General features: G+C 41.2%; 1 protein-coding gene across 2 annotated transcripts in view; it reads right to left on the bottom strand.

Moving 5' to 3' along the window:
* Positions 1–4,731: 4,731 nt before the first annotated feature.
* PIWIL2 (piwi like RNA-mediated gene silencing 2) overlaps positions 4,732–24,470 on the bottom strand; it is a 29,111-nt gene continuing 9,372 nt past the window's right edge. For both annotated transcript variants that reach the window (XM_039354263.1, XM_039354264.1), the window contains 16 exons: positions 23,989–24,113; positions 23,324–23,404; positions 22,415–22,528; positions 20,921–21,109; positions 20,609–20,693; positions 20,009–20,098; positions 18,819–18,959; positions 16,806–16,919; positions 15,461–15,649; positions 14,506–14,607; positions 13,551–13,670; positions 12,359–12,447; positions 10,817–10,922; positions 9,021–9,274; positions 6,200–6,307; positions 4,732–5,250 (listed from right to left, as the gene is read on the bottom strand). In XM_039354263.1, the coding sequence (XP_039210197.1) occupies positions 5,094–5,250; positions 6,200–6,307; positions 9,021–9,274; positions 10,817–10,922; positions 12,359–12,447; positions 13,551–13,670; positions 14,506–14,607; positions 15,461–15,649; positions 16,806–16,919; positions 18,819–18,959; positions 20,009–20,098; positions 20,609–20,693; positions 20,921–21,109; positions 22,415–22,528; positions 23,324–23,404; positions 23,989–24,113 (2,064 nt within the window). In that variant the 3' untranslated portion in view covers positions 4,732–5,093. The remainder of the gene's footprint in view (positions 5,251–6,199; positions 6,308–9,020; positions 9,275–10,816; positions 10,923–12,358; positions 12,448–13,550; positions 13,671–14,505; positions 14,608–15,460; positions 15,650–16,805; positions 16,920–18,818; positions 18,960–20,008; positions 20,099–20,608; positions 20,694–20,920; positions 21,110–22,414; positions 22,529–23,323; positions 23,405–23,988; positions 24,114–24,470) is intronic.

Genomic DNA, 24,470 nt, shown 5'->3' with positions numbered 1-24,470 from the left:
AAGTTTCCCTCATGCTGGCTCAGGAATTCTGGGAGTTAAAGTCCACGAGTCATGAGGGGGCCAAGGTTGCCTACCCCTGCTCTACATGAATGTTTTGGAAGACTGGATAAGCACCTTGTGAATTTCCTTTTAAAACATTTGAAACCTTCTTTGCTCCCCCCCCCTTTTTTTGGGACTGTCCTATAGTTGCTGTGGTTATAGTTTTATTATGTTCCATTCATGATTAGAGCTTTAGTGCTAAAAATATTGTGCTCTGAAGAATTACTTGAAGACTTTCATTTTTTTTTTAGTTTTAAGACAACTGTAATTTTTTCCATTGCCACAATGTTATTTTGCTACTTCCTTCTCCTGTCCGGGATGTTTCTGAGTCATATTTGTTGAATTATTCTTTCTGTTGATCTGTCTTTTTGTTTGCATTGTGCTGATTATTGACCAAATAAAAATTACTTATTTACTATCAAATGCAACCCCACCTGTGGCACAATCTGTACTTACTGTTGCCACCTAAAAGTGTTTGCTGGATGGAAATTCTGTTTGTTAACATGCACATGTCAACTGATAAAGCTTTTGGCTGGGAAACTGAACTTGCAAAGAAGGGTTTTTTTAAGCGTTCCCTTGCCTTTCCAGGTAAGTCACTTATCTTCACGGCTTATCGCCAGCCGTGGAAAAACAATTCATCTATTTGGAGGATGCTAAAGAGTTAAGATTTAAGGTCTCTGACTCGTTGCAACCCTTTCAAAGGAAAAACAAAACAGTTAATTCTGAATAGCCCCAGCCCTAGATTTATTTGGATAAAGACATGACAGAGAGACAGTTTGAAAATTAGACTTTAGTTAATGAAGAAAAATATACAAGCCTGATTAACAGCTAATGAACTAGGACATATAAAACGGCACAAAACATCGTTAACATTGAAAACACTTAAGGGCGCTTCTGAAAAACAGAATCAGAAGTTAATATCTACTATACCGATAGAGATGGTTGCTTCTATGGATAGACTGTACAGATATAATGAATGAAATGGCAGATAAGAAACATGTTTTACTTGACAAGTCAGAGATGGCATCAAAAATGAGAGCTATGAGAAGGACAAAGAAATGGATGTCAAAAGATCAGATTCTTATTCAACTGAAATATGGCTCAGCATGGCTGGGGTGTTTAAAAGGTATTCATTAGAAAAATAATTCAACTCTAACCCTAACCCTGTTAACATCTGCAGCTTCTAACATTTCAGTAAGATAGTCCAGCTTTCTTTTTCCAGTCCAATTCCCAGGGACACGTTAGTTGGAGAGCGGGCACAGGTTTTTGTGCATGAAAAGTGGGCTTTATCACTCAGTTATGCCAAAAGCATGGTGACCTAGGTAGATGAGGCAATATATTTTGGAGCAGAAGACAATGTGTCCCTTCCAGCCAGCTGCTGGGGTCATTCCCCAAAACTTTCACAACCTATTTTGGGTTGGCTCAACAGATCTCTGTCTCTGTCTCTGAAGCATGCCTAGAAAGCTGTATGTGTAAAAATGAGGTTCTGAAGTCCAAGTAGAGGGCATTGCAAACTGCATTTTGTGGTTTCCTAAATTCCAGAATCCTTTCTATCATCATGCCAAAAAAAGATGTAAGGTAATCACACTGAAAGATATCAAGAGCTTAATTCTTAATCCAGAGTCACATGGTAGAGAGAGAGAGATGGCATACAAATTTAATAAATAAATAAAACTCCTCTATGACCAATTTGAAAACTTCCATTCACAAATAATTCGTTTAAGTTCAGCAGGTATATATGTGTTCCCAAAGCTGTAAGAAGTTCAGTAGGGAACTGATAGATTTAAGGGAAAGAATCTGGGATGAGAGAACCCTGGAAACTTGAGTTCAGCTTTTAAATATCTACTTTATTGAGAAATATACAAGTACAGTATCAGGAGATACAAACAGGCATGAACTATGAGGCGGTAGATACACCCTTCATCTCAAATCCTGTAAAGAAACACTCTGCTTTTTTAGGAAGCTTTCAGACAACACACAGCTTATGTCTTTCTTCAAAAAAGAAAGAAGCAACTGTTTGAATACTTCATTTGGCAGACTTGGACAAAGTACAGACAAATCAAGGAGGAATTGGGTAATAAAGCTGAATAAGCGTATCAGGAGATTTCAGTGCTAGCAGAAAAGGTAAATTATTAACAGCATGAAGAACTACAGTTCTAGATACCAATATCAGGGAAACTAGACAAGCATGTTCCAGTCCAGAAAAGCTTATATACTCATTGTTGGCCTCCTGCCGTCGTAAGCAGAGAAGGCCATATTTGGGTGTTCAATGCAAAAGGTCACCACATTTAGACAAAGGATTTCAATGGCTGGCTCAGCAAACAGAAGTCAAATGGACCATAAGCTACAATTTTCATTTACATATGAGCTTTTTTTTTTTTCTTTTTTGGCAAGAGAAGCATTTTACGCAATAGCAAAACCATTATACAAAACCATTGTAAAAACTAAACAGATCTGACTTTGCAAATTATGGGCCTGCTACTTTATCAAACACAATAAATAAACTTTGTGCCAGATTTTATATCTAAAATTAGTCGGGCGGATACCAAATGAAAATATCATCGTTTTGAAGAACGGGCCGGCTTTAGAACGGAACAATCGATATTAGATCATTATTGGGTTCTCCGCCACTTGGTAGAAACGTATTCCTCTCCTCCTTATGATTCCCTTTTTGCGACCTTTGTAGATTTTTTTTTTAAGTCAGCTTTTGACCTAATACCAAGTGCGACAGTCAGAGACATTTTCCTATTGACAAAAGGTTACCTGCGCTTATTCAGTGTGAGAGGCAATCCGACTGACTGCATCCCTAAAGGCAGACATGTCAAACTCGCAACGTCACGTGACATCACGCAATGGGGTGGGCGCGGCTTCCGGATGACACATCCAGCCCGCGAGCTGGCAGTTGGACACCCCAAGCCTCTAGGTCAGGGGTAGGCAACCTTGGCTCTTTTATGACTCATGGACTTCAACTCCCAGAAGTCATAAAAGAGCCAAGGTTGCCTACCCCTGATCTAGGTGTTGATTGTCTAATTTTTTGCCTAAAGTAATTAAAAATAATCCTAACTGGCGGGTGCCACTGCTAGCATCCTTATCTATGTTTATAGATCATACTGGTCATGTCCCAGAAAGATTGGGGGCCGGAAATAATAGCCCCAAATTTACAAAAAGGTCAATAAGAACAATTACCGGTCATTTTGTGAGTGTTATTAGCAATTTGCTAAACATATTACATCTTAAGCTCCAAGACTGGATAGAGACAGAGGGCATAATGCAAGATGAGCAGCCAAGGTCATAGATTTAGCTCTGGATTTAGAGAAGGGAGGTCAACAACAGGCCACAGTTTGGTGCTCCACCATTCTCTACAAAAATACACTCAAAAAAAGTAATCCTCTCTCGTCGTGGCCACTGTAGGTTTTAAACATGCCTTTGACTCAATTTCCAGCTATGCAAACAATAAAAATAATGAGCAGTCTCTCCGCTTTCTGACAAAGAAATTATACTACAACACCACTTTAAGAGTGAGGTCCAATATCTAAGGGTCCCTCTCTGGCACAGTAAACTTGGATGTATTCTCGTCTCTTCTTTCAACTCGTATTTTAGTTCAACGGTGCACCTTCATAATCCAGGCTTTGATGCACCTAAACTAGCAGGGCGCAGATTCCCTCTATTCCTCTACGTTGCTGCTGCTGTCATAATTTCACCAACCCTTAGAAGGCAGAAAAAGACAAACAGCAGCAATGTTTTGGGACTGCAGACAAAATTCCCTGGTTCTTAATTCTGATAGATCTAAAATTCTGATCCTCGCTAAGAGAGCCATCTAACAAACCTGAAGAATAGGGGGATACAAGTTAGAATAGGTTACTGCATCTGAATGCCTTGGGCCGTGAAGGCACTTGGAAAGCGCATCAGGAATCATATAGTGCGGCTAGCTCTTAGGTCGGAGGCAGGGAACTCGGGCCCCTTTCTGACTTGTGGACTTCAACTCCCAGAATTCCTGAGCCAGTCATGCTGGCTCAGGAATTCTGGGAGTTGAAGTCCACAAGTCATAAAAAAGCCAAAGTTCCCCACCCGTCTTAGGTCGTTGATGTTTTATACCAGGGGTGTCAAACTGCCGGCCCGTGGGCCGGTTGCATCATGCCCACCCCAGCTCCAGCAATGCGAAAAAAGTCACGATACGTCACGACACATCACGCGATGCGACGAGTTTGACACCCGTTTTATACCATCAGAAGACCCTTTTGGTTTTAATAATTTGCCTCTGTTCTGGAAACAGTTCACAGAGCAGAAGTTGAAACGATGTGCCACTCCTAACTGAAGATACGACCAAGCCAAACAGCTGCTCAATGAATGAGGCAGTGGTTCTCAAGCTGTGGTCCATGACCCCCTGGGGGGCATGTCGTCATCACAGGGGGTGTCCGCAAAGGCTTGAAGAAATGCTATGATTTAAATCTTGAGTTAACTCTTGGGGGGCTCGTGGCCACAAAAGGTATTTACGGGGGTCCGTGGTGAAGAAAAAAGGTTGAGAACCACTGGAATAAGGGATATGGCATTTCAGACTGATGTCAACAGGCTGTTCCATCTATGAACCCTCTTCTACAAGATTTGAAACCTGTTATCACCTATGCGATAGCCAAATTCTGTCTTGCCGCAAGGAAAATAAGGCATAACTGGTTATGGAAATATTTTTTTTTGTTTTATTCACCATTTTAGATTTAACACAGACCGGTACTAGCTTATCTTGTTTAAAGATGGTATATATTTTACTGCAGTGTGTGCCCTGCGACAGAGGTACACTTGTACAAGGAATTAATGTACCGCTATAGCAGTCACATTTTTATCTTTTTGGTTGTTTGCTTCATCTTTTCTATTTTACTACGGTGGTGTCATTTTTTAAAACTTTTTTTTTCCTGGTCATTGACCAAATAAACATTATTATAAAACAGAGTGCCCAGTTGCAGGGCGGAGGGGAGTGGTCTGAAACTGGGAAGGGCTGGTACTGGGCAATGCCTTCTCAGCATTCGCGCACTCCCTTTGAAGGCGGCCCATGGCAGAAACTACAGGAAGAAAAGTTTCTCGCACAGCTCAATGGACGGTTCGTGGTGGAGAATCTGCCCAGAGAGAAAAGCCAGCTTATGCGCGTATTTGCATGGGGCGGGCACTCGGATAGTTCCTGGCCAATTCCAGTAGAGGTGGCAAAGTTTGAAAGTCAGCCTAATAAAAAGGAGAAGGAAATTCCTCGTTAGACGGCCTGCTTCTATAACCCAGACACAACAAGGTATTTCTATTATCGCTTGATAAGTCCCTAATCTCCAATATATTCCAATTAGTATTCATTCTTAAATGCTGCAAGGGGAAAAACTGATTGATTTCCTTTTAGGTCTTTGATTTACTTTACCCTCTTTGCAAAGGAAATTCTTCACTCCATCCAGAAAGAAAATGGCACTTAAAACACCTTTGTCCTGCTTCAAGCTCTTAAAAGGGAAAAAAATATTGGCCAAAGAGCTGCAAGGAAGCCGCTGGAAATTAGGCAACTAGCAGACAGTTTTGGGCCGCCCCATCATCTTGCAAACAAAGGCGTAGCACAGGGGTAGGCAACCGTGGCTCTTTTATGACTCGTGGACTTCAACTCCCAGAATTCCTGAGCCAGCATGAGGGAAACATTGGCCCCTTTCATGACTCGTGGACTTCAACTCCCAGAATTCCTGAGCCAGCATGGCTCAGCTTGGAAACCTCTCCCTTTCCCCTCAGCATGGCTGGCTCAGGAATTCTGGGAGTTGAAGTCCACGAGTCATAAAAGAGCCAAGGTTGCTTATCCCTGGCATAGCACAACTGGAGGACCACCTCCCAGGCAATTGCTTTTTAAACCAGGAAACAAGAAAGTCCTCAGTTTCTCTCTCCTTCCATTCTCACTGCTGTACTGAGTAGGAAGGAAAGCTGTACACACACCATGTAGAAAATACCAAAAAACAAAAACAACAAAAAAAACCACGAAACAAAATCCTAACATTCATAATTACAGTCCTTCTCCCCCCTCCAAAAAAAAAAACATCCATTTGTTGCATTCAGTACTTCCTGCTTTATGTATTCACTAGATTCATATTCTGCCTCCTGTTCAATGAGAAAACAACATCTGAAACCGAGCAATAACGTACACTCTCACCTCTGCATGTGATCAGGAGTGAGATTGGCTGTATTCCTTACACAGACATAGTGAGTTGGGATGCCGCAACCTTGTGGCGAGTAGTGAGCTATCAAGTAAAAATCCATCCTAGCAAGAAAGAACCAAAAGGGAAAAAGAGCAGAGTTGAACCTCTTATCAACTTCGTTGTCGACAGAGAAAGAATGAACTCTTAATTCTTTATAACCTTCAAAATTGAGGCCTGGAACAAAAGTGAGCGATTATTAAGTTGGCAAGCCAAGACAGGGGGACACCTCTGAACAATCCAAACAAGGGTTCCAATGGTTTGAGATCATTTTAAATCTGGGCCACATCTTCCCAAGTTGTACATGGAGAGAGAAGGAAGAATGATCACCCCACGGAGTACCAGCCATCAATTCTATTCAATTTTGGTCACCACGATGTAAAAAAAGATGTTGAGACTCTAGAAAGAGTACAGAGAAGAGCAACAAAGATGATCAGGGGACTGGAGGCTAAAACATACAAGGAACAGTTGCTGGAATTGGGTATGTCCAGTTTAACGAAGAGAAGGATGAGGGGGGACATGATAGCCGTGTTCCAATATCTCAGGGGCTGCCCCAAAGAAGAGTGAATCAAGCTATTTCCAAAGCACCTGAAGGCAGGACAACAAGCAACGGATGGAAACTGACCAAAGAGAGAAGCAACCTAGAACTAAGGAGAAACTTCCTGACAGTGAGAACAATTCATCAGTGTCACAACCTGCCTCCAGAAGTTGGGAATGCTCCAACACTGGACGTTTTTAAGAAGAGACTGGACAGCAGAGACTGTGTCAGAACCCATATCAATAGGTTCCCCAATCCTTTCCTTCCTCCCTTCTGCTATTTTCTCTTCTTTCATCCTGACCCGAATCTCACTCTCTTCTCATCCTGGGTTCTGCCATACTCCTAGGGGGGAGGAGGGAGGGCCTGAGGGTTATTGCCTTGACTTCCTCTATTGCTACAATGTCATACTTTTCTTTCCTGCATTGTTTCTTGTGAACTTTCCCATCCCTTACTGTCCGCCAGCAAAGGAAGGGTAAGAATGGAATGCAACCTGCGGAGACTGCTTTATCTCCGCAGCCCCAGAGAAGGTGCGAAGAGCCGCCTAAACATCGCAGCAGCTACCACTTTATCTCCCTGTTCCCACAGAGGAATCTAACACCTGGGGATTGGGCCATTTGAATTGACCGGATGAACTATGGGGTGGGGGTTTTACTTGGGACACTTTTACCTATCGGTTCCACGCGGGAAATCCTCAGATCCGGTCTCGTATGCCTGCTATCAGCATCTCCTAATAAAAGTTCCTTTTGGAAGAAGTCGCTTTCAAGGGTTCTTGCTTTCTTGGGATGAGGTTTTGAAGTGGGCCCTGACCAAGGTGGGAGCGTGCTGAATGCAGCTCCTCAGGTCCTGAGAGAGGAGGTGAAAATCGTTCTTGAGGTAGCTCTGTGAGCTACCCAAGAAATATTTTCCCCTAGAGCTCTGGGGAAAACAAAGCAAAAAAGGAAGCAGTTGCCTCCCCCCCCCCCAGTTCAAATCCTCCGATTTGAGGCAGCGCTGAGCCCAGCACCGCAGGGAAACAGTAGGGAAGGATTCCCAGACTGTGTAAACTATTAAATTATTGAGGGGTATTGTTAAGTAAAGGAGAATTCACCAATGGGTCTCTACCTGCTAATCTGCTGAGAGAGCCAACCCTGACGCGTCTTCAAGAGCTTGAGACTAAGTCAAGACTGGGTCTCCTAGCCAGAGGGGGCGTGTCAAGTTTGGCTACTTGGTTTCAAGAGCAGGCAGACAGAGAAAACCCATTGGTGGCTTCTCCATCTCCTCTACTGGAGAATGTCAGACTACAAAACCCAAGAAAGCCAACACAATGACACGTGTCTCTAGGCAACAGCACCCACCTACGTACTGAAAAACTAGTTCTTACTGCTCACTACTCCACTCTTCCCCAGTTCTACTACAGCTGTTACTGCTGGCTCTCCCGCTACGATGCCCTGTGCATCGTACTGCTGGATAATAGTGTCTTACTATTTTGCCTTAGGCTGCTTCAGGCTTTATTTCCAAGAAAGAACGCAAACCACCTTCCCGCTCGCTTGAACACTCCCCATCAGCTGCCTCTCTGTTCAGTTTTTATTGCCACTAGTTGTTGTGTGGACCAGGGAGAGGTCTCAAAGAGCCCGGGCAACAGCAGCCCAGGTGCTGCCCATTTTGCAGGCAGCCTGCCCTATCACACTGAGAGAAGACGGTCTCCGTTCTGGAGACGTCCCAGATGGGGACGTGTTTAGCGTAACCTATAAAAAAGACTATAGATAAAACAAAGCTGACAAGAGAAGTGTGGCCGTGGTTGATTTTGATCACCTGGAAATAAGCTATTTTAAGTTGGGGGGGGGAAGCCTAGAGACATATTTAACAGAATAACAGGAGTTGGAAGGGACCTTGGAGATCTTCTAGTCCAACCCCCTGCTCAGGCCAGAAACCCTATACCAGGGGTCTGCAACCTCAACAACTTGCAGACTTGTGGACTTCAGCTCCCAGAATTCCTCAGCCAGCACATTCCATAAGTCTTAAAAGTTGTCGAGGTTGCAGACCCCTTGCCCTGTACCATTTAAGACAAATGGTCATCCAATCTTTTCTTTAAAGCCTCCAGTGTTTGCATTTAACTCCAAAGCTGGGTCTACAAGAAATTATTATTATTTTTTTAATCATGGAGGAAAGGAGAAAATACAAAGCCTTTAAACTCCCCACTTCCAGAAGGCAACGGGGGAGATCTGGGGGGGGGAAGGGCCCGGTGAAAGCTTTTCACTCACCAGTCTCGCGAGGTGGCTGTGTGGTCTAACACTGTCCCTGGAGGAGGAGTTGAAAGTTGTTGAGCAACTAGAGAATAGATGTTGGTGCTGATTTGCTTCTGAACCACAAACACCACCAATTTAGGGTTGTAGTTGTTAAAAGCTTCGAAGCACTTCTCCAGCTGTGGGATTTCATAGCTTTCTACTATTTTCAGCTGGCCATCGGAAACGCCATCTCTATAAATCACTATCTTCTCCGGGAGATTATGGTTGACCTTCGGGAGAACAAACATCCAACAATCAGAAAGAGGCCTAGAACGGCTCCTGCCTATATTTGATCCAGGAAATTTCCAATTTTTTTCCCAATGAACTTGTTTCCTCTTTTCTTCTGCCTGATTTGTAGCGAAAGGCAGAAATCTAAACTACAGGTTGTCCTCAACGTACAACCACAACTGAGCCCCAAACTTTGTAGATTTTTTTTTTAGATTAGATAACCTTTATTTTTTTTTCTTGTGGGCACAACGGCACCCATTAAAAATTAAAATTTAGTCGCTTGCTCTCAAGTGTTTCTTACTTACGTAACACACATTTAAAACACAACACACAGCTGTTAAGTTGAGTTTTGGCCCACTTTGCCCCTTTCGTGCCACGTTCTTCAGTGAATCACTGCAGCTGTTAAGTCACTAACATACTTGTGAAGTGAATCTGGCTGGTCCACTGACTTGTCAGAAGGTTGGTAAAAGGGGATCACATGATCCCAGAACAATGCAACCGTCATAAATATGAATCGGTTGCCAAGCCTCCACGTTTCGATCACGTGATCACGGAGGATGCTGCCATGGATGTGTGAAAAATGGTCATAAGTCACTTTTTTTCAGGGCTGTTCGCTAAATAAATGGTTTGTAAGTCAAGGACTACCTGTACTTAGAAAAGAGCTGCTCAGATAAAAGCAAAGCTTGGGAAGTGATCTACTGTATGGGAAGGGAAAGGACCAGCTTTAGAAAGGAAACTGGTCTCTCTCTTTCCAGTTCCCATCCTAGCCTTTCCTCTAAAAGAATTTAGTCTTCGTGGATAGGAAGAACAGTCCCTACCCTGAGTAGTAGTAGTAGTAGTAGTAGTAGTAGTAGTAGTAGTAGTAGTAATGATGAGAAAGAACTGGAGAAGATAACAAAATACAAAGACCTACAATAGAAGTAGAAAGACTGTGGCAAAGGCAAGCAAGGGTAGTACCAATAGTAATAAGCGCCTTGGGTGCAATCCCAAAACTGGAGCACCACTTGAACACCATTGGCATTGACAAATTCACCATTAGTCAATTGCAAAAGGCGGCCTTACTAGGAACCGCCTCCATCCTGCGACGAGATCTGTAATACCATCAAACATCCACATCTGCCTATCCCAGGTCCTGGGTAAGGATTCAATAGGTAGACAAAAATGCCAAATCCAGTCTGAACATCTGGCTGACTGTGCGATGATTAATAATAATAATAATAATAATAATAATAATAATAATAATAATAATAATAATGTTGGAAGGGACCTTTGAGTCATCTAGTCGAACCCCCTGCTCAGGCAGGAAACCCTATACCATTTCAGACAAATGGCTGTCCAGTTTCTTCTTAAAAACTTCCAGTGTTGGAGCATGGAGTCACTGAGAAGAAACTGGGGGATCTTCTGTTACAAAGCACTCCTGTTGCATCTAAAGGCAACACAATGGAACAAACATACCTTCTCAAAACATATATATACAAAACTTAATCTGGACACGCTTCTCTGTAAATTCCAGAGAACCGGAAAATAATAGTCCCATTTCTCACCTCGTGGAATTTCTGCAAAGCAGCTACTAAACAGACTTTTAGGCTATCTATTATTTCTTGATGAGGCGTCTGGAATACAACCCTGGAATACCATCGTGTCAAAATTCTGGTGGCAGAAAAGGGTCATGATATTAATAATGTTAATTCAAAGAATGAGAGCCTCATAATTCACAATTAGGTCAAAGTTGTTATTTTTGGAAACTGTTGGCATCTTTTAACACTGTTAACACTTAAATAATAAATTGATCTAGAGGGATACAGAAGTTCCCACGGCTGCCCTTAACTGCTCTACTAAATGCTATTCCGCAGCATATTTCTTGATTGCTTATACCGGTCCTCTTGATGTTTGGGGTCTGAAAGGCAGCAACTATCCACCATTTCAATATCTTCATTGTCACTTCTAAGGCTGGTTGCTCTACCTGTCATTATTAGTCTTCTTTAAATTGGTGGTCTTTAAATTTAATGGTACTCCCACATTTTCACTGGGCTCTTTGTCTTTTCGTACTTGCAGATCCTTTGCATTTTCTACCCAGCCTCTAATTAAATCTCCTCCTTAGCAAAACAAAATGAAGTAAAGGAAATTCCCCCCCAACCCTATACAGTCAGTGGCTCCTGGGAAATGAGCAGGATAAAGACCTGCTGTAAAGGGTTCCATATCCAAGACAAAAGAGAGAAAAACGGAGGGCTTTCTTTCTGAAGTCAGCTGATAAGCAGATGGTGCAGGGGTACGCAACCTTGGCTCTTTTATGGGAGTTGAAGTCCACGAGTCATAAAAGAGCCAAGGTTGTCTACCCCTGAGATAGTGAAACACTACAGAGAAGGGTGGAGAAGACGTGGGTGAGTTTGTGAATTAAGCTTAGCTTAGAAATAAGCCAAGTTGTGCTTCCTAACTTTGGGCAGGAAGGATGTTGCTTTCAAATAAAAAACCTAATACATGAATCACAATGTTAAAGTTCCGACAGATGAAGGTCTTCAAAGAACTTTGAGGCATTGTTCACCTTAAAGAATCTTTATTCGAGTAGCAACACATCGGCACGTACATAATCCCAGCCAAAATCTGGCTTCCCCTTCCCTCAGCACCTAGTATCAAAGCACAGTTCCCTTTTCTAACTAACAGTCATAAATCACATTCTCCAATTAGTTTGAAATACTGGCTTTCCGCCCAGTTCTTCATCCTGCCATGTCTTACCATCTCTTAGTACAAACAGCCTTGGTTCTCACCATTATACAGTATTGTTTTGTCTAACTAATTTCCCATGCACATTCCTCCCCCCCCCCCAGTATCATCTAATTGTAACTCTAAAGGTAAAAGTTAAAGTAAAGAAAAATGGATGCACCTCCATATGTTGTCAAAGCAAGAACATCTGATGTTAGCAGCGTTGACACACAAGCACACATTTTTTTCCTCAAGACCAGAAATATCAAATATTTGGAAGTCAGCCATTCTATGTGAACTTAAGCAAGGGCCCCAGTTCTAGAACAGACCCCATAGATCTGAATGCCAAAAGTATATATATATGTATATATATAAAGGACACTTACAGATTGGTGCTTGCCACAAAGCCCATCACGGAGCGCTTCCCTCTGCTGGGATCATGATACACGTCTATGCCAATCACCATCAGCTGTTTCTGGAACAAAGCATAATGTACTATCCGTTTCCTTTACGTGTAAGCATTTCAGGTAGCAAACACTGCCAAAGACAGCTAACATTTCTACTTTTAGCATTCCAAGAAAAAACCCTCTTCTGCAACTCAGAAAAAGATTCCCAGTTCCAATTTTTCATCTGGTGCTTATACTGCTCCTTGTGTGAGAAGGGGGCGACCTAAGCCGTCCCCTGCTTTGTGCAGAAGTTGGAATCTTGAGAATCTTTTCTGCAACCTAGCTTAACCTACAGACGGTGCATTTCTGCTCTACAAAAAAAGATGATGATGATCCTGGTCATTTGGAAAGAGAAATGTTGTAGGACTGGCTGGTTGATTATGGGCTTCTGGCCGGCGCTCCCTTCAGAAATGTGGCAATTGTCGCCACTGGAGTCACTCTTGAGGCGTTAAACCATTGTTCTTACAAATATTACTGGCAGTAGTTGCTGACAGGGTTAATAAGGTTGATGTTAATGTGTTCTAAGCAGTGGTGGGATTCAAATACCTGAACATCCAGTTCTCTGCGTGAACGCAGGCTTGGGCCCCCGAGGCCTAGAATGGACTTCCGGAAGTGACATCCATGCACTTCCGGCGGGCTGTTCTAGGCCTGGGATGCCTCCTCCAGGCCTCCCAGGCCTAGAACGGACTCCCAGAAGCAGCATGGGTTCAGCCAGTTGTCCAAACTCAACAAAATTTAATTACCGCTTCTACTGAACCGGTGCGAACCGGCTGAATCCCACCACTGGTTCTAAGTATTTCAGCTCAATTCTTCAGTGGAATGCTTTGTACATTTTCACATGTCTCTTTTTGAAACAGTATCTTATCCAAGCAAACTGTAAGAGAATGGAAGTGATCTAACTGTTCTCCACCTGAGAGTGTAACATATATTTTTAAAGTTCCCAACTTTCAGGTCATAATTAAGTGAAAGGGGCTGTTCAGGGAAGTGAAAGGAAGTGAAAAAAGATGGGTATCAATAGTGCCACTTAAAGCACACAAGTATGCATACATAATGTATGCAACATTATTTTAGAGAATTATTTTTATTACTGAATTAAGCTTCACTGGAGAGAAATAATATCCGTATTACTTACCAATGGAATGTCCACACCCCACAGCTCTCCACCTAGCTTGCAATTAATCTGCAACAGGATCTTCTGTGCTATACTTCTCAGTTTAGCATATTGTGTTGTAATGGTTCGAATGTTAATAACCTGTAGCAATTAATGATTAGAACGAGTAAATGCCTGGGCAAGAAAGAAATGTTTCTCTTTCAGGAATACTCAGTTTGATTATTGCATAAAATACGTTTTAAACCATTCTACTTTGAGCTTAATTTTGTCAGGAGTACCCCCAATGCTTTTCTGACTTCACCAGAACGAGTCTAACCTCAAAATAGCACCCTCTGGAACTTGAAACATTGCCACTAAAATCAGAAGGGCATCGAAATATTCCTTATGAAGTCAGAAATGGCCCTTTCAAAAGTCAAAATGGTTGAAATTCCATATTTTCCACATCTAAGTCTAAGCTGTGATATTTACAAGGTAATAAGAGATTATTGCTTAAAGTAAACAACTTTTTGTTTTCCCCCTCACAAAAAAAATTACGCCTTCATTCAACAAAAAATATTTAAACGTATTTCCAAAAATAACACCCTTATTAAAAATATAGACTAGAGGGTTTGATCAAGGCTCCTCCATATTTCTACATTTTAAAAAATCTGATTTTAAAGATCCATTTATTAAACTATTGAATTCTCAATTCACAATTAAAAGCTAAATGTTGTTGGCTTTCATTAGTAAACGTTGGCTAATATTTAAATATCATAAAACTCTTAACTCACTAGAATACAAAACGGTTCAAAGCTCATATACAAACTATGTATATATGAACAGTATAAACTGTTTCCTGTTACACCTAATATTCAGCCTGAAAGACACATCAGAGGCGCTTCATAAAAACACAGGTGATCAAACAAGTAATATCACAATCAGCAACGTCCATTCAAGCATTTTTACAGGCTCAAGGAAAAGACAACTATTTACGTACCTGGGAAGGAACGGGGTTCTGTACATTGCACAGCCGTTTAATGGCCCTATACAAATCATCTTTAGTTCCTGTGATAATGCAAACGACTAATTGTATTGATCCCTTAATAAAGAGAATGGACAGTGAGTAACCAGCTTGCAATAAGATCATTAAATATCAGCATACCACTATGGTTAGGTATATTGGGAGGTGAAACTAAGGTCATTTATTAATTTACGTCCTGCTTTTATTTTATGCAACTCAAGGCAGCGTAACTAATGCTTCCTTCTTGCAATTTCCCCACAAGAACTCTAATAAGTGGGTTGGGTTAAGAGCCCAAAGTCTCCCAATCCAGAATCTCACTAGACTAGCACCCTAACCACTACACCAAATGGGCTCTCTGCCATTACTTTATGATCGCAAAATTATTTCAAACCTGAATGCCAAACTACAGTGGTTCTTTGGTACTCAACTGCTTTGAAGCTCATCAAATTTGATACTCAACACGTTCTGACGCGAACATTTCATCCCAATACTCATCAGATGTTTAGTATGCGACATACAAGCTAGAAATTGTTGGTGTCGGCTATTTTCCTTAAGGGAAAAAAATTGTTCGGCCCTCATCGTATTTTTTACTCATCACACCTTCTGGAACCGATTAACAATGAGTACCGAGGTACCACTGTATATGTCTGTTCATATTCCAACAAAATATGAATCCATTAGAAGGCAAAGTGTTGAGGCTCAGCAACTTCTTCCCAGGAAAGTTTTACTAAGAGTTTGCTCTATGCATCCCAACTGTACACAACTCTTCCGTCTCCCTTCCTGCCTTAATATTCCGCATCTCAGTATACTTTATTTGAAAGTCAAAATCAATAAAGCTGAGAGAGAGAGAGAGAGAGAGAGAGAGAGAGAGAGAGAGAGAGAGAGAGAGAGGAAACCAACATCGTAAAACCACAAACCCATAAACTCTCACCTCACTACTTAGCAATGATTTGATAGCTCTGGCGTAAGTCTCTATCCGGTCATCTTTCAATTCTTTCCAAATAGGTGCAGCCAATGGGATACCAAGTGGTCCTGAGATTTTTTGCAGCACACTAACTAGTTCATGGGCTTGTTCCATCGCCCGCTTTGGGTAAAAGAGTGCCCAGAAATGAATTGGAACCTAAGAAATAAGAAGAAAAGTCAACATGCTTTTGATGCTTGAAATACACACATGCAAAAATGTGTGGCTTCCCAGGTATTTGAGGATAATAGTATATTTTTACTACAGATTAGCTTGACTTTACAACTCCTCGTTGAGCAACCCAAGTTGCAATGGCACTGAAAAGAAGTGACATATCTTTGCTCTAATGCAGTATTTCTCAACCTTGACAATTTTAAGGCATGTGGACTTCAACTCCCAGAATTCCACAGCCAGCAATGCTGGCTGTGGAATTCTGGGAGTTGAAGTCCACATGCCTTAAAATTGTCAAGGTTGAGAAACACTGCTCTAATGACTGTCCCAGCAACCCCATGGCCCTGTAATCAAAATGCAAGGTCTTGGCAACTGGCAGGCATTTGTGAAGGGTTGCAGTGTTCCACGATCACCATTGGCGACCTTCTCAGCCGGCGTCTGACAAGCCAAGTCAACTGGTGAAGCTGGATTTGCTTAAAGACAGGATTCACTTAACAACGGTGATGACTTTATTTATTTATTATTTTTTTATTAAATTTGTTTACCGTCCGTCTTGCCCCCGGGCCAACTCCAGGCGCCTTACAACATGAAAAGCTATAAAAACTGTAAATCGTAAATATTTCTAAAAACAGTAAGTATAGAATTACAAACCAAAGTAAAAGATGGGGAGGGAGAGAGCAGGGTGTGTGGGTGGGGGGACTCCAGCATGAGAGTCCCCCATTGGTGCCCCGAGCCAACTGACAAAGCCAGGTCTTCAGGCCCTTACAGAAGATCAGAAAGGTGGGGCTTCCAGTTTGACGTTGCGGCAGAACGGGCACAGGAAAATGGGGCTCCGTCTTTCGCATTCGATTTCGCCCTGCTGGGGACCCTGGAAAGGGTCGAAATTCATTAAAAAAAAATCAGAAGGGTGGGAGCTGATCTCACCTTGTCAAGTACCTGAATTTGGATCATGTGGCCATGGGGATGCCGCAACAGTTATAAGTGTGAAAAACGGTCATAAGTCACTTTTTTCAGTGCAGTTGTAACTTTGAAAGGTCACTAAATAAACTGCTGTAAGTCAAGGACTATCTGTATGTATTGAAGAGAATGCTGAATCAGCTGTTACATCCTACAGAAGAGTGCCCACATTCAAAATTAAGCTTACGGCAGAAATGCAGGCTTCTCTGTTGAGTTCTTTAGTCCAGTTTAGGTCTTCAGATGTCTTGAAGGAGCATTTCTTCAGATTTACTCTTTCCATGGGAAGGATGCGTCCTGTGGTCTGAAACAAGCCAACAAACAGAAAACAGTCAAGTTGCATACAAGGCTATACCTGGGCCAGCTCTCGGCTCATTTTAATTCTAGAGCTCAGCATCAAATATACCTTAAAGCAGTGGTCCCCAACTTTTTCAGCTTGGCAGCCCGGCGCAGGGATGTGTGTCTGTCTGTCTGTCTGAGTGGCAGGCATGCGCACACGCACACAGCATCATTTGTGTAAGCAGCAGGTGCACGCGCCCTCCGCACGTGCAAGTGGAGCTTTGCACGCATGCGCTTGCCTGCCGCTTGCGCAGCCATTTTCAAACAGGCTGCAGTAGTGGGCTGCGGTCCAGGGGTTGGGGACCCCTGTCTTCAAGCCTGCAAAACTCTTCCCTTCAACACTGTTTATCCTCCAAACGTCTTTGTGCAAAGTCCACATTTTTAGATGTTTTGAACCTCTGGCTACTTCACGGATTTAAAACAGGTTCAGCAAAAGCTGTGTTATGATTTTCAGTATCCATGAAATTGCACAAGGCAGAACCTCAAGACCGAGAATTTGTTGTAGATATGTCCCCTCCATCTCACAAGAAGCGATTTGGGGCACTGTGTAGCGAAACCAGCATAAAACAATAAACATGTTTAAACAGTCATATTTTTAAAAAATAAAGTAATAAAAGCAATGAAGCCACTTCAAGATCTCAGTAATCCCTTGAAACATGACAAAGGTTTAACGACAAAGCCAGATTTTTATGGACTTCCAGAAAATAAGATTACCTAATTTTTTGGGGGGGGGGAGATGGAGATGTGGGCACTACAGCAGAAAAGACCCGCCTCCTTGGGCCTACCAAGTGTAGTTCCACGGAGCCTATAGCATGTCTCTCTTGCTAGAGCTGATGGGATGAGCTGATGTAATTGGGGAAACGTAGTTCCTCAAATAAATCAACCCGTGCCATGAAAGGCATTAAAGTTCCTAGAGAGAAGGAGTGCTGCTGAACTGTGTCAATTTCAAAAAAAAAAAAAAAAGGATTCTCTCCCCAGTGTGATTTCCTCAAAAATTAAAACTGAATTCAATTTGTACTGTAGTACGGAACGTCTCCTTGAAGCCTGCAGTTTTCCGAGAAGACAGACATAGAGAAGTTGGTGAACCAAGATTAGGGTAGAAAAGGAAACAAAAATAAGCTTGGGTAGTCATAGAAAATAAAAGCTCTCTCTTTGTGAGGTGTAACTTTTAAAAAATTTTCAATTCTTCAGCTCGGCTGCCCTGAGCTTCTAATAATCAGGTATAAAATTATTGCCAAAGTATATTCAGAGCTGTCCACCAGCTCATGGTAGGAAAGAGGTGACAAATGCAGAGATCAATCTTACATAACTTTCTGATTAGGGCCAAAAATTACTACCTTTGGGTAAATATTCTTGGGACTTTACAGACGTGAATGACCTATTTATTTTCTGGTATTAACAGTTGTCCTAGTCCAGAGTTAGGTAACCTTGGCTCTTTTATGACTCGTGGACTTCAACTCCCAGAATTCCTGAGCCAGCATGAGGGAAATTTTGGCCCTTTCATGACTCATGGACTTCAACTCCCAGAATTCCTGAGCCAGCATGGCTCAGCTTGGAAACCTCTCCCTTTCCCCTCAGCATGGCTGGTTCAGCAATTTTGGGAGTTGAAGTCCACGAGTCATAAAAGAGCCAAGGTTGCCTACCCCTGTCCTAGATGCTGAAAAATAATCACAAAATAAAGGAGGAAAAAATAAATAGTGTAGCCATTTATTTTCTACAACATAGCACAAAGCCAAAAAAAAAAAAGGGGGGGGGGGAAGTAGCGTATCAATCTGTTTTTGTAAAAGTCGTTCTTCATAAAAGAGGCAGGATCCCATCAGGCAAAGCTAAAAGCACAGGCAAGGCTAGCACAAAGTTTCCTTACCCTATAAACATCCCCATCCAGGAAAAGCCCCCACCGTGACAATTCCTTATGTGCAGCCTCATTCTTCTCAATCCTGCTCAGCAGCTGCTGCAGAGAGGTGTGATGCTGTTCGGGACTCATGTTGACTTTCTGCGTAAGGTCCTAAGCGGAGTGGATACAGCCAGGGAAAAGGCACTTCAGCTTGTATTCAAAGAAGAAGCATACATAACTCATTGCCAGCAAAACAATTTGAAGGAGCAGCTTCTCCAGTTACTTGCTTTTAAATCCGCAAGGAACAGAAATCCAGAGGGGGGGGGTCACAAAAGGTGATCATATGAGCCCGGGACACTGTAACCGTTATAAATATGAGTCAATTGCCAATCGTCTGACTTTTGATCATGTAACTATGGGGATACTGCAAAGGTCAGTTCAGTCTGAAAAATGGTCACAAATTACTTTTTTTCAGTGCTGTTGATAAGTCTGAACAGTCACTAAACAAATGGTTGTAAATCAAGGACTATCTGCTAATATTGGATGTTCTTGCTTTGACAGACTACTTGTATATATATCTACTAAAGCTTTGTTTCAAACTGGTCAGTCCTAGAGAAGATCAATCCTGACTGCTCTTTAGAAGGCCAGATCCTGAAGTTGAAACGCAAGTACTTTGGCCACCTAATGAGAAGGAAGGACTCACCGGAGAAGAGCCTAATGCTGGGAAAGATTGAGGGCAATAGAAGAAGGGGACGACAGAGAATGAGGTGGCTAGATGGAGTCCCTGAAGCAGGAGGCGTGAGCTTAAATGGACTCCAGAAGATGGTAGTGGATAGGAAGGCCTGGAGGAACGTTGTCCATGGGGTCGCGATGGGTCGGACACTACTTTGCAACTAACAACAACAACATCTTTACAAGAAAAATACCATTACTGTCTTGCGATCTGAGTAGGAGTAAATCGTTAGTGATTAGTGACTACAACTTTTGACTGATCAGACAAGCTTAAAATGTCAGCCATCCTTACATCACCACGTGAGAGCTCAGGGAAGTGTTCAAACAGAGCGAGCCGAGAAAGCTTCAGAAGCTATTGAACCAACAAAATCAGGGCTCTCAATGGCCGGCTACAACTTAAAAGTTGGTGAGAGGCCAAATACTTGATGTAAGAGGTTGAGAATTTTATAAACAAATTCCAATTCTGTGTAAAACATATAATCAAGCACCTTCATAATTCTAAAATCTTTTCTCATGTTTTCAGGAATTCCTGTCAAGAACGAAAGCTCTGGCACGAGCAGGATTTCACCTTCCTGAAGCTGCAGGAAAATCAAATGAAAAACCTATTAGGCACACAGGATGTACAGAAATAAATTATTATTATTATCAGCTGGTTTTATGTATGCCATATAAACATTAGATAATAAAGGGAAAGCTGATGGGGACAAGAAAACTAAATAGGTGGTAGGGTATTGGTTTTTTAATTGTCACAATTTGCTCCCCAAACCCAGTGAATAAACGTTAAGCGATAGTTGGACGAGTACAAGGTTTGCATAGCTAAGCACTGAGAGCTAATGGCTTATGACTAACACTCAGAGATGTCTTTTCTTAGCACTAATAAGTTAGAACATCGAATAACAGAGCTGGAAGGGACCTTGGAGGTCATCAGTCCCATCCCCCATCTCGCAATCCTCTGTAAAAGCTCAAAAGTGTTCCTAGCCCAGAAACCTCACCCAAGACAGGTTACATAAATCAAGCCACTCTAGCGATGCCTGCGTTACAAATACCAGCAATTGGTTGCTTCTAATTGCAACTGCTCAAATTCTCACCTTTCCTGGAGGGTTTTTCCTTTTTTCAACTCTGTAAATCAACAGTGGCTGATCAAGTTCTCTGATGGTAATCCCATAATTTTTACTGGAAAGAGAATGTTATATGAATTCTAGGAAGAAAACAAAACCTGCTTGATAATTTTAAATATCAATAGCTAAAGGACTCATGAAAACAACTCCAGTTAAGCCAAAGTACTTAGTGACTTTGATCATGGTTGACACTTTAACGAATCTGAAGCGAGATACTGAATATCTTACTCCCATTATTTGCTCCCCTTTTATTTAGAAACACACTGAATCATAATCATTTACCTGTAATACTCTAGAAAAGTGATTTCCTTCCCATCTGACATGGTAAAACTGCTCTGTGGTGTCTTGTTCCAATCAATGTCATCAATTCGGTAATTTTTATTGTTGTAACGGGTAATTATAATGTTGCCAATAAGTTGCTTTGTGCATTCATCTTGGAAATTTTCCTGACTCTGTTGATAAATTCTATGCCTTTATAAAAATAGAAATACTTAAAAGTTAAAAACCAGGAAGGCCCAAGCTGTAGTCTGACCTCAAGTTTACCAGCCGTCTTTAAGAAGTCTGTTTACCTCACTGGCAGCACTCCATCTGCCAAGTACACTCATCTTACTCTAACTTTGCAATGCTTTGAAGTTCTTGGTGCCCTCTGACCTTGATTGTTTGCTTACAGATGTTTCATTAGCGAACCAGGTAAGTGCAAGTGAGTGCAAGGTTCTGTGCCTGTTTATATTCAGGAGTTTGCCCTGCCAGTTTTGGTGGAAGTCTAATTTCCTACTTCGTAGTTCCTTGATTAAAATGTTGTTTTCTGTCTGATTGTCTGGTGCTGATCCCTGCTGCTCATCTGAATGTCGGTTGCTGGAAGGGATGAGCTGTAGCCTTTCTGTTTTTTAATTCTCTTCTGAATGCTGTGGAATGGTCTTAGACCAGTGTTTTTCAACCTTGACAATTTTAAGGCATGTGGACTTCAACTCCCAGAATTCCACATGCCTTAAAATTGTCAAGGTTGAGAAACACTGTCTTAGACAGCCAAATAATGAGTGGCATGAGATATACTTGGCATATTTGATGGTTCAATATAAACTTATTCTGAGAATTCTGCATTTTAGAACACACAGGATCAACACCATCTTATGATTCTCTGTTATGGCACCAGCTCTCTGGAACACCATCATCGTGATGTCCCAAAGTCCTCCAAGCCCAAATTTTTCCCCGATCTTGAGATTAGATGGATGTTAAGATCTTTTCAATTGTTTTGGATATACATGTTGTTGTTTTTTTTTACTTTTTAAACTGTAAGCCATCCAGAATATTTAGAATCAGATGGCCACTAAATGTTAAAAGGCAATTAAAATACATTATAATAGAAAAAATGTTTTTTTTTCCTAACTAGAGATATGCAGTTATAAATAACAAATTGAAGGTCATAAAAGATACAAAGAAATATTTGCTATAAATACATAAGCCGGGGAGATCTGAGCACATTTCATCTTACCTTAGCACATGCAATGCTCATACACCACATCTTGCTCTTAGATCCATCCTAATGAATTTCCAGAGAAATTTATCTTCTTTCTAAAAACTATTTTACAGATAGTTCACCCCTTCCAAAATCAATTCCCACATAAACTCTGGGACTTAAGACCCAAACAAAGTAAACTTCAGGAGCAATCTTGCTTGGGCACTGGTTTTGTTCCATCACAACAAAATAAGGGTCACAATATTCCTAATGGTCTTTTTGCAATGTTTTCTATTGAAAATATCAGTATTTTTACTCACATCAAATTCAGGACTGAATCATTCCGAATAACCTTATGAACAGCATCAACCAACAAAAACAGCCCACCATCTGTCCTTCGGATACTGGTTGCATAGCCGGGCCATATTTGCAACCTTTCAGAAAAATAAACAAGAGGCTAATTTTTAGTATCAAAGAGAAACTGCTTAACTGAAAGATGCAGTCAAATTGATGGCATAGTCATAGTTAATAATTACTGCTGTCTGTTTTCATTGTTTACAATCCCCACTAGTTATCCTATGCAATTGATGGGAAATTAAAATATACTGCCATAGAACAAAGACTCAGATAATAACATTTATTACATGATGAAATCGCATTCTAAGAAAGAGCCGAGGTGGCGCAGCAGTTAGAGTGCAGTACTGCAGGCCACTTTAGCTGACTGTGTTCAGCAGGTCAGCGGTTCAAATCTCACCGGCTCAAGGTTGACTCAGCCTTCCATCCTTCCGGGTAGGTAAAATGAGGACCCAGATTGTTGGGGGCAATGTAATATATATATACATTGCTTACTGGTGTACACCGCTTAGAGAGTGCTTGCACTTAAAGCGGTATATAAGTCTCATAAATAAAATAAATAAATTGTTATATATTGTTAATATCCCTAGACCACCCAGAGCTCACTAGCTCACAAGTAAATGAATAAAATAATCCACCAAAAATAGGTCACTGTATTTTTTTTTAAGCCTTTCCAAAGATACAAGGCAGCTAATTTTGGTATATATTGCAATTAGCCAAGGTGACTCAATTTGCATCTATTGAATTTTTGCTACAGAATGTGTGAAAGTATAATGGCATAAACATATGTTTTAAAAGAACATTGCTTCTAATGCACAGCATATATTTCAAATTATCAAACGTAAACACTGTAGTACACAAAGCAACATACCAACCTGAACTGTTGAAGTACAGTAGCACTAGTAGGATCGTAGAAATTTCTCCCAACAAGTTTCATATCTAAAATCTTCATCACTCTAGAATAACATTTAAAAAAACAAGATAAATATGACACTGGAAAATGAGATTGCTCTTTAAGCCATGAACACAGGGCACCCAAAAATCATATTATTTGGCCAATCCCTTTAAAAAAGGAGGACAGAAGAATCTAGATCAGTTCCCACAGGAATTAGTTATCAAACATCTTTGGATCAGAGCCAGAACTAAGACTTCCATCTCTTTCTCCAAGTTTTAAATGATGGTGTACTTCCCGCCACTTGCTTTTGATCCTGGACGCAAAGGATACCCAGGCTATTATTTCTGGTAGTAGCCATCCCTGGTGTTAAATCTCTTTGCTTCCCTTTATTCATTTCAAGATTTCGAGAAAAATCCCTAAGCACAACCCAGAGTCCAAGTGTATTCCAGCATCCACCAGCACAGCAGACATAAAATGGCCTCCTTCTATTTTTCATCTCAAGCGTGAGTCTAAATGCAGGCTCCATTGTTTTAAATAAGACCGACTCCCATTTTTTTCTGCAGCTTGATGAGCAAGTGCCAAGAATCAAAACTATTCCCTATCCTGGGGGCTCTTTTTAAAAATAATTTAAAATAAATTACGCACTTTCTGAAAATAACGTTGTAAAATGGGATGCACAACTCTGAACTCGGTTCCAGAACTTTGGTCATCTGAATCTTTAAATTGACTTCCATTCCATCTGTCTTTCTTTGGCATTTCAGGTTAACATTCTAAAGTGGAAGACATATATTCTGTCAGAAGTCAAATACAGGCCAGTAAAAAATCCATTTTAATTCTTGCCAATTAGTAAATATTGCAGTACAAAGAAACTATGCATAACTTAGCTATCTCAAGCTAACAAGAGAAACATTTCAGTGCTTTGTTTTTGAACACGAAATAAAGACAAAATGAAACATAAATCAAAAGTGAAACAAACCATTGTTTATAACTATGCCATGTTATTTTGTTGCTACTGAAGTTGCACATTGTACTAATATACAGTAATTCTTTTGCTATATTGCCAATTCTTATCTTTACTGTTAAGAAAATTCCTTGAAACATGAAGGCTGGACAACTTTTTTTCCTAC

The sequence above is a fragment of the Crotalus tigris genome, unplaced genomic scaffold (genome assembly GCF_016545835.1).
Source record: "Crotalus tigris isolate CLP2741 ecotype Arizona unplaced genomic scaffold, ASM1654583v1 scf7180000018549.3470463, whole genome shotgun sequence".
NCBI lineage: Eukaryota > Metazoa > Chordata > Lepidosauria > Squamata > Viperidae > Crotalus > Crotalus tigris.
Note: the sequence above shows the minus strand (reverse complement) of the source record. Positions and strands in the feature narration are given on the sequence as shown.